Here is a 15,541-nt window from a genome sequence, read left to right on the forward strand (position 1 = left end):
CCCATGTCAGCTAGTAGCAGTTCTTTAAAAAAGCTATTGCTGAGATAAACAGGGGCTGCTGAGTAAACAGTTCGTGTTTTGTTGAATAAGCTATATATACATATACACATATATATGTGTATATGTATATCACCCTATATATATCATATATATATGATATATATATATACATATATATATCACCCTATCTCAACATAAAGTGCAATTGAAATTATTAAAATGAATTAAAACTCACTTCTTGCCAGATTACAAAAAACTTTTGTCATTAAAAAGAACAAATTTTTAAAGATTATATTAAACCATATACTATTTATTCCTATAATAATATCCTATTTTAAGAGACTTGTATTCATGCAATCCTTATACTATATAACACATTCTTAATTTGAATGCAAAACATTTTCCCAGTTAATATGAGCTCCCGGCATGTAAAATCAAATTATTACAGTGCTCATTAGCAAACCCCAGTTTTTGCTATTTGAAAGTAAACAGAAGAAAAACTTATTTTCACCTGCTAAAATTCTATACAAGATTACAAAACAATGCACGCTCAGCTTTGACCTAAGAAACACCTTAAAACATTAAAAATTCATCAGTCAGAGTTGGTGTTGTATTGAAGGAATGCTCCTCCAGTTTGCTGCTGAGCTCGGATTTGAATAAAATGTCCAATGTTAACAAACAATACCCACGTTTGGCACTTTGTGTATTAAATTGATCAAACAGATTTTAGGAGGCACAATGCACAATTTGTACAGACCTGATTGAGTTAATATAATATCAGCAAATTTTACATCGAAATGATTCTGTTTCTTTTCTTTGTGTTTAAAACCAGCACAGATTACAAATTTTAATGATCTGAAAATGTTTGGTATACAAAATCATGCTTATTTCAGTATTAGCAAAAACACAAGAAATTTTTCAACACAAACACCCAGCTGTGTCTATTTTAAAAGCAGTTCAATGACAGCTTGCACTTATGAGCATGCAATCAGCTAATTTCGTTTTTTTTTCTTCTGTGTTAATCAACACTTTCCTTCCTGCATATCAGAGTACAAATAGTATAGTTACTCCACATCAGTAAATGTTTACGTAACCTGTCCTTTCCCAAGAATCCGGTTACACCGAATCATTTCACGCTAGACCGACTACGAAAACGTACCGGGCTGTCCACCTCAGAGGGAGCCCTGTGTGCCATTATAAGTGGTGGTGAGAAGGGGGGCTATAGGGGGAGAAATTGGGAGGAGTAGGTGGAGGAATGGAGACAGAGAGGAATGAAGGGAGGGGGGAAGGGGTGGGGGGAGTTAAGGGGGAAGGAGGGAGAAGGAGGGGAGGAGGGAGGAAGGAGAGTTGAGGAAAAGTAGGAAGAACGGGCCTGAGGAGGGGAGAAGAGTGGGAGGAGGAAAAATGAGCAGGAAGGGGAAGGCCCACAGATCTCTCCAGCCGGTAGGCAAGGCCCATTAGCTCACCCGTCTCTGCGAGAAATCCAGAGGATGGAAATCAATGTTTGGGGCCATGTCACTATCAGCACTGATTGTTGGAACCCTTGAATTTTTCCACAAGTAAATACAGTTTGTTTTAAAATGAGAAGATATATAGACATAGGAAAAGATACATACATACAATGGAAGGACATTTGAGGTTAGTCCAATATTCAAAGCCCCTTTGTGGCATTCCTAATAGATGTATATTTAAAATTCACTAGCTATTTGTAATTATCTATTCTTCTCTCCAAAGTTTCCTCCCCCGCCTTCTCACTCTCTCTTTCTCAAGACTGGGGGTGGGGAGGACGGAATAACCCCCTATTATCCTAAGTATTCATCAATTGCATTCTTTATGTTACAATTTAACTTTAATATCAAGCATAAGCACCAATTTTCCTTCCTTCGTTTGCTTAAATACCAAATCTGCCAGATACCTTAACTGAGAATTTATCAAAGTGAAGAAATGCTTACGTTTGATAATTATTTACCTTACAGAGGAAGGGAAAAGTGCTTTTCATTTATGCTTCTTCTCCACCTCCCTCTTCTCTGGGGCTACATCCTCCGTAAAATGTGGTATGGTTCGTGCCCAAGTGGGATGAAACAGCCTTTGATCAATGTGCTCCCCACTAAATTCCAATCCCTGGGAAATGCTGGGCCTTAGCCCTGCCCCTGGCCACGGGATCCTTTTAAAGCCCCCGATTCGCAATTTCCCCATTCACTTCAACCTTCAACCGAACCTTCCCAGTTCCAAAGCCCAAGAAGCTGAGACTGTGGGATCGGCGTTCCCAAGGCTCCCTGGTGCTTTCCAGCAGCACTCAGGGTGGGCAAGCGCTGGCTTCAGTATACTGTTATTTCAGGAATGAGGCCCGCACAAAATAAAAGCATTTGAGAAACTGAAAGAAAAAAAGAGTGAAAATAGGAAAGCTTAAAAAAAAAAAAAAAAAAAAACCCGGAAAGAAATAAGACGCCCACCCTTATTTTCCCTCCATTGTCAACAAGCAAAACGAAAATATTTCCAGGGTGATCGCTCGCAGCTACCCGCTTCCAATTTGGATTAGAAGCTGAGACTGGAGCAGCAAGGAGAAAACGACATCGAGTCACCCCGCGCGTGAGCGACGTTCTGGAGCAGGAGAGAAGGGAAAGGAAGAGACACACGTATATAGCATGTGTTACCTGATTTATTTCGAGATTGTTTGGTACTGTTTTCTCTCTGGGCACCTCTCATTTCGGAAGGCCATCAGAGGCGCCCACTACTGAGCGGCCCCCGCCCGCCTCAGCAGCACCGGGAGCCCCAGGCCCGGCTTCCCCGCGGCGCCGGAGAGCGGAGCTCGCCGCCGCCCAGGCCTCAGGAATCGAGTAAGTAACCCCTGTTTGGCCCCGCGCTCCTCTGCCGACTTCCTCCTCCTCATCCCATTGCTCCGAAAGCTCTCCCACACTCTCCTCCCCCGAGGTAAAGGATACCCCCCACACACACACGAGCCAGCGGTGGGCCCCGAATCCCTTCTTATCCAAAGCTGCGCCAGAATATTACCTACAAAGAGCACAATTTTCCTAAGGGCTCAGAAATGCCAGACCCGGGCCTGCAAGGCCGACTCGGAAAAGTAGTGCCTCTCCTCTCTACCTCCTCCATTTCCTGCCCTCTCCTTGCATCCTGTCCCTGCACTCCCACTCTTCCCACTGCCGCCACCACCACCCCCGCTTTCAAAAATAAAATTGGATACAAACTTTAATCACTAAGGACAAATATTGACGCTGAAACGAAAATGACCCAGTACAATGAGGAGGAAGCCGGAAATGTGAGCTATTGGCCCTAGGAGGGGGATTTCGGTGGAGCGGAGCCGGCGGGGTGGAGGGGGTGGCGGGGGCGCAGGGGCGCAGGGAAGGGCTGCGGCACCGCGTGCTCCTGCCGCCGTATCCCTACGCGGCTCCGCGCGGCCGCGGGGTCCGAGGCCCGCGGAGAGGGGGAGGCGAGCGCCCGAGGGGGCGGCAGCCGGCGGGCGGGGCGGGGGTGGGTGGGCCCGGCCCCTCCGATTGGTCGACGGCGAAAGAGACGCTCCCGCACGCCGCCGGCTCTGATTGGCCCAGCGGTAGGAAAGGTTAAACCAAAAATTTTTTTACAGCCCTAGTGTGCGCCTGTAGCTCGGAAAATTAATTGTGGCTATAGCCGCCTCGATCGCTGTCTCCCCAGCCTCGCCGCGGCCGCTCCGGGACGCGCCCGCCCGCCGCCCGGCTCTCCCCCCCTTTGGGCTGCTGCTGCTGCTGCTGTGACTGCTGCTGCGAGAGGAGGAGGAGGAGGAAGCAGCAGGGGGGGGGAGCGGGGGGTGGGGGGGAGACCAAGAAGTACAGTTGGGAGCGAGGGAGCTTCACCCCCGGGGCGGTGGTTGTTTCTTTTTTCTTTCTTTCTTTTTTTCTTTTCCTTTTTTTTTTTTTTTTTTTCTAATTCCTGAGGGGTGGTTGCTGCTTTTGCTACATGACTTGCCAGCGCCCGAGCCTGCGGTCCAACTGCGCTGCTTCCGGAGCGCTCAGTGCCGCCGCTGCCGCCCGCGCCCCCCGCGCCCCGCTCGGCACCCACCGGTCGCCGCCGCCCGCCGCGCCGCTGTCCCGCTCCCGCGCCGCCGCCGCCGTTTCCCCCCGACGACTGGGTGATGCTGGACATGGGAGATAGGAAAGAGGTGAAAATGATCCCCAAGTCCTCGTTCAGCATCAACAGCCTGGTGCCCGAGGCGGTCCAGAACGACAACCACCACGCGAGCCACGGCCACCACAACAGCCACCACCCCCAGCACCACCACCACCACCACCACCATCACCACCACCCGCCGCCGCCCGCCCCGCAACCTCCGCCGCCGCCGCAGCAGCAGCAGCCGCCGCCGCCGCCGCCCCCGGCACCGCAGCCCCCTCAGGCGCGGGGCGCCCCGGCCGCCGACGACGACAAGGGTCCCCAGCAGCTGCTGCTCCCGCCGCCGCCGCCGCCGCCGCCGCCGACCGCCGCCCTGGACGGGGCCAAAGCGGACGGGCTGGGCGGCAAGGGCGAGCCGGGCGGCGGGCCCGGGGAGCTGGCGCCCGTCGGGCCGGACGAGAAGGAGAAGGGTGCCGGCGCCGGGGGGGAGGAGAAGAAGGGGGCGGGCGAGGGCGGCAAGGACGGGGAGGGGGGCAAGGAGGGCGAGAAGAAGAACGGCAAGTACGAGAAGCCGCCGTTCAGCTACAACGCTCTCATCATGATGGCCATCCGGCAGAGCCCCGAGAAGCGGCTCACGCTCAACGGCATCTACGAGTTCATCATGAAGAACTTCCCCTACTACCGCGAGAACAAGCAGGGCTGGCAGAACTCCATCCGCCACAACCTGTCCCTCAACAAGTGCTTCGTGAAGGTGCCGCGCCACTACGACGACCCGGGCAAGGGCAACTACTGGATGCTGGACCCGTCGAGCGACGACGTGTTCATCGGCGGCACCACGGGCAAGCTGCGGCGCCGCTCCACCACGTCGCGGGCCAAGCTGGCCTTCAAGCGCGGGGCGCGCCTCACCTCCACCGGCCTCACCTTCATGGACCGCGCCGGCTCCCTCTACTGGCCCATGTCGCCCTTCCTGTCCCTGCACCACCCCCGCGCCAGCAGCACTTTGAGTTACAACGGCACCACGTCGGCCTACCCCAGCCACCCCATGCCCTACAGCTCCGTGTTGACTCAGAACTCGCTGGGCAACAACCATTCCTTCTCCACGGCCAACGGCCTGAGCGTGGACCGGCTGGTCAACGGGGAGATCCCGTACGCCACGCACCACCTCACGGCCGCCGCGCTCGCCGCCTCCGTGCCCTGCGGCCTGTCGGTGCCCTGCTCCGGGACCTACTCCCTCAACCCCTGCTCCGTCAACCTGCTCGCGGGCCAGACCAGTTACTTTTTCCCCCACGTCCCGCACCCGTCAATGACTTCGCAGAGCAGCACGTCCATGAGCGCCAGGGCCGCGTCCTCCTCCACGTCGCCGCAGGCCCCCTCGACCCTGCCTTGTGAGTCTTTAAGACCCTCTTTGCCAAGTTTTACGACGGGACTGTCCGGGGGACTGTCTGATTATTTCACACATCAAAATCAGGGGTCTTCTTCCAACCCTTTAATACATTAACATCCCTGGGACCAGACTGTAAGTGAACGTTTTACACACATTTGCATTGTAAATGATAATTAAAAAAATAAGTCCAGGTATTTTTTATTAAGCCCCCCCTCCCATTTCTGTACGTTTGTTCAGTCTCTAGGGTTGTTTATTATTCTAACAAGGTGTGGAGTGTCAGCGAGGTGCAATGTGGAGAGAATACATTGTAGAATATAAGGTTTGGAAGTCAAAATTATAGTAGAATATGTATCTAAATAGTGACTGCTTTGCCATTTCATTCAAACCTGACAAGTCTATCTCTAAGAGCCGCCAGATTTCCATGTGTGCAGTATTATAAGTTATCATGGATTTATATGGTGGACGCAGACCTTGATAACAACCTAAATTATGGGGAGAGTTTTAAAATGTTAAACTGTAATTTGTATTTAAGAAGCATTCGTAGTAAAGGTGCCCAAGAAATTATTTTGGCCATTTACTGTTTTGTCCTTTTCTTTAAAGAACTGTTTTTTTTTTTTTTTTTTTTTTTTTTTTTTTTACTTTTAGACCAAAGTTTGGGTTCTAGAAAATGCACTTGGTATGCTAAGTATTAAAACAAACAAAAAGGAAAGTTGTTTCAGTTGGCAACACTGCCCATTCAATTGAATCAGAAGGGGACAAAATTAACGATTGCCTTCAGTTTGTGTTGTGTATATTTTGATGTATGTGGTCACTAACAGGTCACTTTTATTTTTTCTAAATGTAGTGAAATGTTAATACCTATTGTACTTATAGGTAAACCTTGCAAATATGTAACCTGTGTTGCGCAAATGCCGCATAAATTTGAGTGATTGTTAATGTTGTCTTAAAATTTCTTGATTGTGATACTGTGGTCATATGCCCGTGTTTGTCACTTACAAAAATGTTTACTATGAACACACAGAAATAAAAAATAGGCTAAATTCATATATATCTTGATACTTTTGTCTCTTTTATTAAGTAGAGCTAATTTTTTAAAGACCTATCAAGTTATAGGGAATTCAAAGGCTTTTTCAGCCAAACTAAAATTTAAACTGCTCCTTTAATTTGAACTGACTCTAAAAATGAAAATGGTATTTTTCCCTTTGTGAATAAATTTTACAAGGAGCAGCCTATTTAAACACTAGCTTTAAACAAAGTATAGGCTTTTCAGCTGATACCTGTAAGTTTCTGTGGATATACAGCAAAAAGATATAATTTAATTTTTATGTGCATAGTTGTTTACCCTGTGTTTATTTTCAAATCAGTTAATAGAATGCATTTTATATATTTTGTTTCAGGTATATTGTTAATAGAGCTTGGCAAATTATAAATAAATATATGTATATGGTTAGATAGAAGTGAATATAATGCACACATATGTAATATATATAGACACACAGAGCCCTTCAGTTCAGGTACAATTTGCGCTATGAATGCTGCAAACATTTTTGTTTAAATATTTGTATTTATACTTTCGAAGTCAGCATTTATTTTTGTGGCTGTTTACCCACAATGAAAGAGTTCTAATAAAGATGTGCTGAAGTTGCAATATAGATTTTGCTGAAGTGATCACCTGTTGTAATGACTTGCAGATCAATGTTTATATTTTATTTTGAAATTATAACAATTTAGAATTCTAGACATTCTGAAGTAAAATGCCTCTTTTCTTAATTTTCACAATGTAGAGGTATTTCTTTGATTCCCTTTTAAATGTCTGTGTAATTCAATCTAGAGATTTGTTCCTTTTGCTTAGTCACAATTTTGTTTTAACTTGCCATATGCATATGTATGCATATACTGTATATGTGTATATATGTGAGACAAAATGAAAACATTTTTTGAATTGTTTCAGGCAGCCCTATAGCTACAATTGCAGAAAATAATTAGAAAACCCTAGTAAAATGTTTAGTAACTAATTGGATCCTGTGGTGAATCTGTGGAGGACAAGTTGTTCATTTGTTACAATTGTATAGTCTGATATGTGTTCTGCAGTACTGCAATAAGCTAGTTACTTCTTAACAATGGGCCCAGTGAAAAATAATCTGTCCCTAAGATGTTATCAGCAAACACTTAGAGAGTTGCTCAGGAGAAGAGAAANAAAAAAAAAAAAACAAAAAACCCTAAGGGAGAAGCAAGGTTACTGGAATAGATTTGAAATTGAAATGCTGAATACTTAATACTGGAAAATAGAAGGGAGTGGACTGTGGAGTGGAGACAGGAAAAGAGAGAGAAAGAGAGAGGATCTTTGTGGTGAAAAAATAATTACCACCAAAGAGAGTGAATGAGAGAGAGAGAGATAAGGTGAGTGATAAAGAGAGAGAGAGGCCTAAGAAAGACTATAAGGGCCAGGAAAATTAAAAGAGCTGGAACCAAATATACACAAATGGGGAATGGACAAAAATAGACCAAGACAGTTAGTTTAATTATCTCCTTTAAGCAATTAGACATGATTTTATTTTCTTAGTATAAGAACAGTTTAACCAGAGGTTCAAGTTTCCTTGAAATTTAAGTTATTCAGAATGAAGCACAAAAACATCTCCCAAACAAATTATTGTTTTAAAAGCCAAATTTATGGCCGATATTAAAAATAGCAATAAGGTCCAAGTGAATGGTTTTAGGCAAAGGAAATCCCTATTACACATTTTTAACTGAAATAGCTCAGAGAGGTATGTGTCCAAGCTGAAAAATGGTGATGATTTATTGCTTGCTTTTGCCATGGATTTTATTTGTGGAATAAGAATGTATTAACACAGGGGAAATATAGAATTTTGCTTACCAAACGTTAAAAAGAAGGTTGAACTCTTGTGGTGAGGTAAAGGGATATAGGTATAGAAGAAAGTTTTCCTGCATGAATTTTTTTTTGACCACATTAAATAACTATAGTTATTTGTGATTATAAGTGTTCATTTGGCTGACAGATAAATAGAATTTTAATGGCAAACATCATCCTTTGAAATCTAGAGTAAAACTGATTTCTTTGATTCATAGAAACGAAGTACTGGAGTAAAAGTTCTGCTTGAACCCATGTCCAAATTACATGTAATGGATATGCCTAGAAGTTTGTTAGGTATACTAGACATGAAGGCAGATATATGGAGAGAGAACCTTGGAAAGGCTTCCAGAAGCCCAGTATGAACATCTCATTTCCCTTGATCTATCCTATCATCCCTCAACTTACCTTCTCAAAAAACACATGACAGTCTGGAATGGCATGTAATACATTATTGCATCGAACTGGTTGTAATGTTTTTACTTGTTGTCTCCAACCTTTGACGGTTAAAATTAGTTAATGTCAGAAATATACTTCAAAACTTTTTGAGGATTTTTTTTCATACTTATAATTGTTTTTAATAAGATGAAGGTTCTCCTTTGTGAGATTTTGGAACTGAAACTGATCAAAACTTAAAACTTGAAATCCCAAATTAAAGTTTATTTCCAGGTTTAAAGTATTTTACTTGAATTTGTCTGTTGTAAAGTTAACAAAAAAAATTAATATGTAAAACACAGAAAAATTATGTAATTGAACTAGAGGAGTTAAAGTATTATTTCAAATTCGTTTCTTCAGCCTGTTACAAAATTGGGAACCAAGTGAACATAAAGTCTAGAACAAAGTTTAATACAAATATACTTATGGTAATGGAAGCCTTCATGTAGTTTCTGTGACTTGCATAAAATCAAAAACAGAGAGGCAAAAATTTAGTCTTGCAGTGTATTGATTAACATATATTTAAGTTGGTGCATATTTCACCCAAATACGTAAATTTAATATATTTCGAAGTCTATAGAAGTGTGGTTTTTAAAATGTGTTTTCTACATCATTGTTGAGGAATTTGCATGCTTTGGGAAAACTTTGCTTTTGAGAAATTAATTTTATGAATAGCTAAAGTGGCTGGTTGTGTTTGAGACTAAAAGCCTGTTGGAGAATTAGGCTAACAAAGGGTGAAGGTGAAGATCATTAGAGGTTTTAGAGCTGGCTGAGATGGGTTGCTGGGGTTGTGTAACTGTGCCTAGAGGGCGGGGTTCCTGTACATTCCTACTTCACCAGATAACCTGCCCCCAACACCACTTCAGCTTCTGCCAGACAGATGGAACTCTCCAGCATGAAAATCTGCGCAGCCATTCCAACAAGCAGGGTAGGTGAAACTTGAATTAAAATTCTCTCCTCTTTATTTTTCTACTTAAGGCCAGATCCTGAAGATATGGAAGAATAGAGGTCATTTAGATTCCTCTCTCAGGCACACACGTCTGCATTCTTCCTCAGGCTACCTACCTGTAAGAGTTAAAAGGCACTGGAGATCTTTTCCAGTTAGTACTTCATGCTAGATTTTCATTTGCGTGCATTTTTTAAAAGGATTTATTTTCTCTATCCCAATCATTCCCCATTTTTATTCTCCCTTCAGGGCCCTTTCCCCTCAATCACCAGCAGTTAAAATAATCCACTCAGATTTTGGCTCCCAAAGGCACCCATTCCCCACCCTAGCGGTCAGTTCTAGGGACCTTATTCTGAGGATGTAGGCCAAGCGGGCTCCAGGCTGGCAAATAGACTATGTATTGTTAGGTTTTGTATCTCTTGTCTCCCTCCCGATTTCTACTGTGTTTTGTTTTTGTTTTTTTCCCCTCCACCCAAGGCTCTGCCTGAGGTTGTCCGAAGGATGCCGAGGAAAAGGATATCAGGACTGGAAGCGCTCTTACCACAAGATCAGTAAGTGAAAGTGCTTTTCCGAAGGGAAGGGGTGGAGTAGGGAGTATGTGTAACTGACTGCTTTGACTGAGTTTTAACGCGTGACTTTGGGGTCCTGGGCTTAAGTGTTCATCTTGGAAAATGTTTGTTAGCAGGCGCGCTACCAACAGATGTAGCTGAAAGGATGCATAATGTTTTCCACGTTGACAGAAATCACAGTGAATCCCCAGGTCAAAAGGATGTAGACACGGCAAAGGAATATGGAGAGAAAACGAGACACATTTGTATGGAGAAAGGGTACTGGGAGACTGAAATAGGTCCTAAACTGTAAAATAATTCATTTTGTGGAAATATGGTTTCTGATTCTTATGGTTGCTGCAGGAACTCCGGGACGTTCTTAATGCTCAAACACAGGGTTATTAGTTATCTCTGTTTCAGTTAAAGCTCTTTGCTCCAGAGCCAAGAACCTGCTTCCCTCTAAAGTTCTTCTTTGGATCGCCCTCCTCTCTCTATTTGCACACTAACAAGGCCAACCTTCCCTAGAGCTCGCCCTGGCCCCCAGCTCCTTGGCATGGGTCACACTAGGCTCCCAGTCGGATTTAGCCTGGCTGCTCTGGGTCGGGAGAGGCACTGGGCGCGTGTGGGAGTCTTCTCTTCTGTCTCTTCGAAAGACTAGGGAAATGAACACCGTTCTGGGCTTGACTTTGTCCCTGCTGGGAGTATCCCAGTTCCTGGCTTTGGAAATCTCAGGCAAATAATTGATTCTTAATGCACACTTAGGAGACGTCAGTGTACGCTCGAGAGCCTCGCTGTCCCAGAGTGGCTGAGAGCACGCTCCAGATACAGGCTGGCTCGGCCCGAGGCGAATTTGGGACTCTCTTTGCGGCGTCCTATTAATTGGCCTTCCCGGCGCCTCAGGGACTCCTGGGCGAAGATGGAGAGGTGGCTTAATAGTGGGACTTGAAGTCGTTGTGGTCGGGACCCGGCGGCGTTGTTTTCTCGGGTTTTGGACCGATCTGGAGAAGTAACTTAGGCTGCTGAGTTGGGGCCTCGCTGGCTGCGCGGTGGCCGGGAAGGAGAGGCGCTCTCGGGACGCTGCGGCGGAGATCCCCGCAGAAGGCGAAGCCGGGCGCTGCGCAAGGAGCAGCAACGTGAGGGCGCTCTTGCCCAGGACAAGCAGAGCTGAACGTTTGGTAGCTCACATTGGCTGATGCCAGGAAGAGAAACTTCAGAACCTTGACTGGCGCACTTCCCTACCTTTTCCCTTTCTTCTTCATTTTCTGTGTGCCATCCCCACCCCCCCCCCCCCCCCCCCCCCACCACCAGCTCCACCACTTTTTTCCCCTCCCAAAGTTGTTTCCTTTTGTTTACCGGGTGCAGTTTCAGATCTCAGCACTTCTCGGCTAGTAGATAAAACTATTTGCTCTGTAATGGACATCTCTTCTCCTCTCCACTTGCTACCCGACTCCCCCTTCCCTTTCTACCCCATTTTGCTTCTCTCTGACCAAGGCTGTGGTCCAAGGTGGAGGGATCTTACAGGAAAAAAGGTAGCCTCGGTGGGAATTCCCATAGCACTGAGGGCGGACCGTTGTTGGCGAGAGGCAGGTAGGGGCTCCGCAGGGCAGAGTACTCCGTCAGTGCGTAGATTCTCAGGCGGTAATCTTCAGTCTAGGAAAGGTGATGGGAAGGAAAGGCAACGCAGAATAGAGGTGGTCCACTTCCGACTCCCCCTCACTGGCCCTCCCTTGTAAGTAAGTCTCAATTTCTATAATTCAACACCGTCTTCACCCGCTCCTCTATCAAACCTTGAGGTAGGCAGACATTCTGAAAGTGTTGTGATCACAACAGGCATTTACAATGATAACAAATAACTCACAAATTATGTTTGTGAGGCTGCGGGTTAAGATAAAATGCCCCACGTCTTTTTCGTGGTCTGTTGCATAGCACAAAATCTTTTTCCCTATCTTCGGTCCTATCTTCCCTATCTTGCAGAAAAGCCCCATAAGAGGAAAGCATGTTGGACGTTTACAGATTTGAGATTCGTGTTGGAATGAAAGGGAGTGTTTAGTTACCAAACATATTTGGGTATTCATTTTCGGCTTAGGTTGAATTTGCCTACTCGACTGTCACTCCCAGAAACTGGAGTCCTCGTCTTCAATTTTATTCCTCATCTCTTCCTATTGTGTCATTCTTTGAATCAATGCATTTAAGGTGCAAACATATCTTCCTGCGTAGATGTTTTTTATTCCGTCGATTGAGCACGAAGATTAAAAACTGTAATGGGGTTATGGAGTGTTGTCTCAGTTCTTTCATTTTCTCATTGCTGTGAAATTTAATGACCTGATCATTGTTGTTTGAAGTTAAATTATCTGTTAAATTAGCCCTAAATAATAACTGATTTTTTCCTTTTGGATTTGGTTGCTCTTGAATTCTTGGCCCTGGATGGGAGAGAAGTCTGAGAGAGTGTTTTGTGATATGATATTATAAAGATAATCAAAATCAATATTTGTGTGCCAGTGATATCACATAGGGAAAAAAAATCCCTTTCAAAGTAGCTGAATTTCATAAAGAAGACATTCTTTTAAAAGCTTGTGCTTGAGAAGCCTGGATTCAAGAATGAATGTAAATAAGCATCTTTGTTGATGAAGAAAAAATATGAACACTGTATTTTCATTACTCTCCAGAATCTAAATATTCAAACTCATCACATACTGGTGCTTGCTAATCTAAATCAATTCGGCCTTCCAGGGATACATATTCTCAAAAAGAAAACTTAACTCTTAGCAAAATCTAAATCATTGTTTTAGATGTGAATTTCTAGAAATCCAAAGTATATTTATTTCTTTGAGTCAGATACTAGTTTGTTTTGCAATCATTATATGAAACAGTATTAACACAATGCAGTTTTTTTTTTCTCCTTGCTTGTTTCATGGTGCCTCCATATGCAAGTATAGGTGTGAGAGCTTCTGTAGTGTATTGAGGAAATGACATCTTATTGTTTTAATAAAAGACCCAAATAATCTTTAAACTAAAATGTACTACAGCCGTTGAAAAATATCTTTAAAATTAATAAGCACCATTGTGTGTTTTTCCTATTAAAATGTACTGAATGAATAATTAGAGGCTGGAATAAAGATTGAAAAATTCAGAGCAAGAATTAAGTGGTAATTTTATTATTTGATACTTTTATAATTTCTATAATAAATGATGTCATTTTAAAGTTTGGGAAGGCTTTCTTATAAAAAAACAGAGTACTCCTCCCATCCCATCAGAAATACTCTAGAAGGAATAAAGTAGATTCAGGTAGAACCGGCAGAAAGAATTGTTTATTTATTTATTTATTTTTTCCAGTAGTAGTAGTATTAGGGAAGTTGAAAAATATACTTTTAATTATACGTTGCAAGCTCTGATTGCAGGTTAGAAAACTAAAATCGATCATTCCTACATCAATAGTGTTGTTTATTACTACATTGATTTGTGTTTATTTATGCAGAGGCTTTCAGTTATTTACTTACATATTTCAGCATCTGCCTCTTGATTATTATCGTGGGTTGCTTTTAATGAAAGAGCTTATATAGGAAGCGAAACACACTTGACAGATCCATTTTAAGTAAACCTGATAGTGAATTATGGCAACCCAAGGAGATTATGAAATTACTTATTCATACTTGCTTTTTAGCAATTAGGAATATGTTTCTAATTAAAACCTCATGCTGCTTGAAAACGTCCATTCTTTTCTTCATACTTTGTATTGATATGTTTCAATAAAATAGAAAAACAGATGATTTTGTGATGTCAGATATAATAGAATGAAATTGATAAAGAGCTTTGTTGTCTTTTTTCATTGGCATGATGAAGTTATCCTCATAACAATAAGCTGGCCATTCGGTTTATTAATGCTGTTTATGAAAAATCAAGTAGCAATCATTTGAATATAGACATAATACTTGTGTTTTAAAACACCTATTAATTCTAAATTATGCCAGGGGTACTTAGGCTGAATGAGACAATCTGGAGTTCTTTAGTATGTAGTTTATATACTCATATTTTGTATTACTTAGCATTATGTGTGATGATAACTTACAAAGATAGACATTTCTCTTGAACTAATATCTCACAGGAATGTTACGTATCAGAGTTCATTTGAACAAATAGGAAAACTAAAGACCCAGTAGTGTGCCTTTTGTAAGTACAGAGCAACAGTGGGATATTGAGATGTGTTAATATCTGTACTTCTCTTATCATCATTACAAAATATTTAAAGATTACTTGAAAATTGAGAGAAAAACGTGACCTAATTTATTGAGGGCTATTTAATCCTCACTTCATAGGACTTTTATTCAAGTTTGAGGATTAATTCTTCCTTGTTAACAGTTTGGAATACATTTACCAAATACTGTTAACAACCCTATTATTCTTCATCTTTTGCACCAACCCCCACCCCCAGTCTGTGCAAGGAATAAAACCATAACCATTTTTGTTTTTTTTTTTTAAGAATGATAGGGCCTTGGGAGATGGAAAAGGAATTAATCGTCTCACCCTGGCCGAGTTTTCCTTAGCATCCGCACTGTGAGAGGTGGAACCGCTCAGTCCCGAGGCTGGCTGCAGGCAGAAAGTGGGCGAGTCCTGGGACTTAAAAAGTTTTGCAGAAGGTTGAAAAGAGGAGCAGAGGGAGAGTTTTGAGTTTAAGTTTTGAGTTTATTTATTTTATTTCCTTTTTTTTTTTTTTTTTNTTTGTCTTATGCCAAGCCCTTGAAGTTATCCTAGCAACGACATGGTCCTTATAGGACCAAGCATTCTTGGCATTCTGTCGAGATTGTGATTCCAGAGCATCGGATGAAGGGGACTTATAGCTAAGGCATACTCACCCACCCCTCCCTCCGTCTTTTTACGCACGCAGCAACTCGTCCTCACGTGCATCAGGGTAGTGGACAGTGTTGACTTGAATTGCTCTCCCTCGCTCCAAGCCTTTCCTGTGAATGAACCAGAAAACACTCGACAGGTCGTGAATAATCGTTTTAATGAGTGTGCAAAGCGTGCGACGGGGTGCACCGAGCTGTCGGGTTAAACAAACAACTTGTACCCTGACCAAATCCGATTGTTAAAGTGCAAAGTGATGTCAGTACCATTTCCATTGCCTTTCGGAAATCCACAGATCTGACACGCGGGAGTCCAATTTTCCCCATTAAAGAAAAATAACAATATTTTTCGACCGTGTATGTGATCTTCTTTAATATTAATCTGAGCCAAACCAAACTTCATTTGGAGAATGAGAG

General features: G+C 43.3%; 2 protein-coding genes across 4 annotated transcripts in view; both read left to right on the forward strand.

The window, feature by feature from the left end:
• Positions 1–1,112: 1,112 nt before the first annotated feature.
• FOXG1 (forkhead box G1) lies at positions 1,113–7,153 on the forward strand. 2 transcript variants are annotated; one of them, XM_037741711.1, is made up of 3 exons: positions 1,113–1,206; positions 2,501–2,837; positions 3,930–7,153. In XM_037741711.1, the coding sequence occupies exon 3, from the start codon at positions 4,127–4,129 to the stop codon at positions 5,597–5,599; it is 1,473 nt and encodes a 490-aa protein (XP_037597639.1). In that variant the 5' UTR covers positions 1,113–1,206; positions 2,501–2,837; positions 3,930–4,126; the 3' UTR covers positions 5,600–7,153. The 2 variants fall into 2 exon arrangements, with proteins under 2 accessions (XP_037597639.1, XP_037597638.1); XM_037741710.1 differs by lacking the exon at positions 1,113–1,206 and having other exon boundaries at positions 1,989–2,837.
• A 223-nt stretch (positions 7,154–7,376) lies between these two features.
• LOC119472549 overlaps positions 7,377–15,541 on the forward strand; it is an 88,997-nt gene continuing 80,832 nt past the window's right edge. The window contains exons 1-4 of one of the 2 annotated variants that reach the window (XM_037741712.1): positions 7,377–9,717; positions 10,213–10,286; positions 10,476–10,562; positions 11,046–11,567. In XM_037741712.1, coding sequence (XP_037597640.1) covers positions 9,670–9,717; positions 10,213–10,286; positions 10,476–10,562; positions 11,046–11,229 — 393 coding nt within the window. In that variant the 5' untranslated portion in view covers positions 7,377–9,669 and the 3' untranslated portion in view covers positions 11,230–11,567. Of the gene's footprint in view, positions 9,718–10,212; positions 10,287–10,475; positions 10,563–11,045; positions 11,568–15,541 lie in introns of those variants that run through there. The other variant, XM_037741713.1, reaches the window with a different exon arrangement.

Source organism: Cebus imitator, unplaced genomic scaffold, assembly GCF_001604975.1.
Source record: "Cebus imitator isolate Cc_AM_T3 unplaced genomic scaffold, Cebus_imitator-1.0 Scaffold104, whole genome shotgun sequence".
NCBI classification, from domain to species: domain Eukaryota; kingdom Metazoa; phylum Chordata; class Mammalia; order Primates; family Cebidae; genus Cebus; species Cebus imitator.

Coding starts and splice junctions, on each gene's coding strand:
- FOXG1 (XM_037741711.1), top strand. CDS start 4,127: ATGCTGGACATGGGAGATAGGAAAGAGGTGAAAATGATCCCCAAGTCC.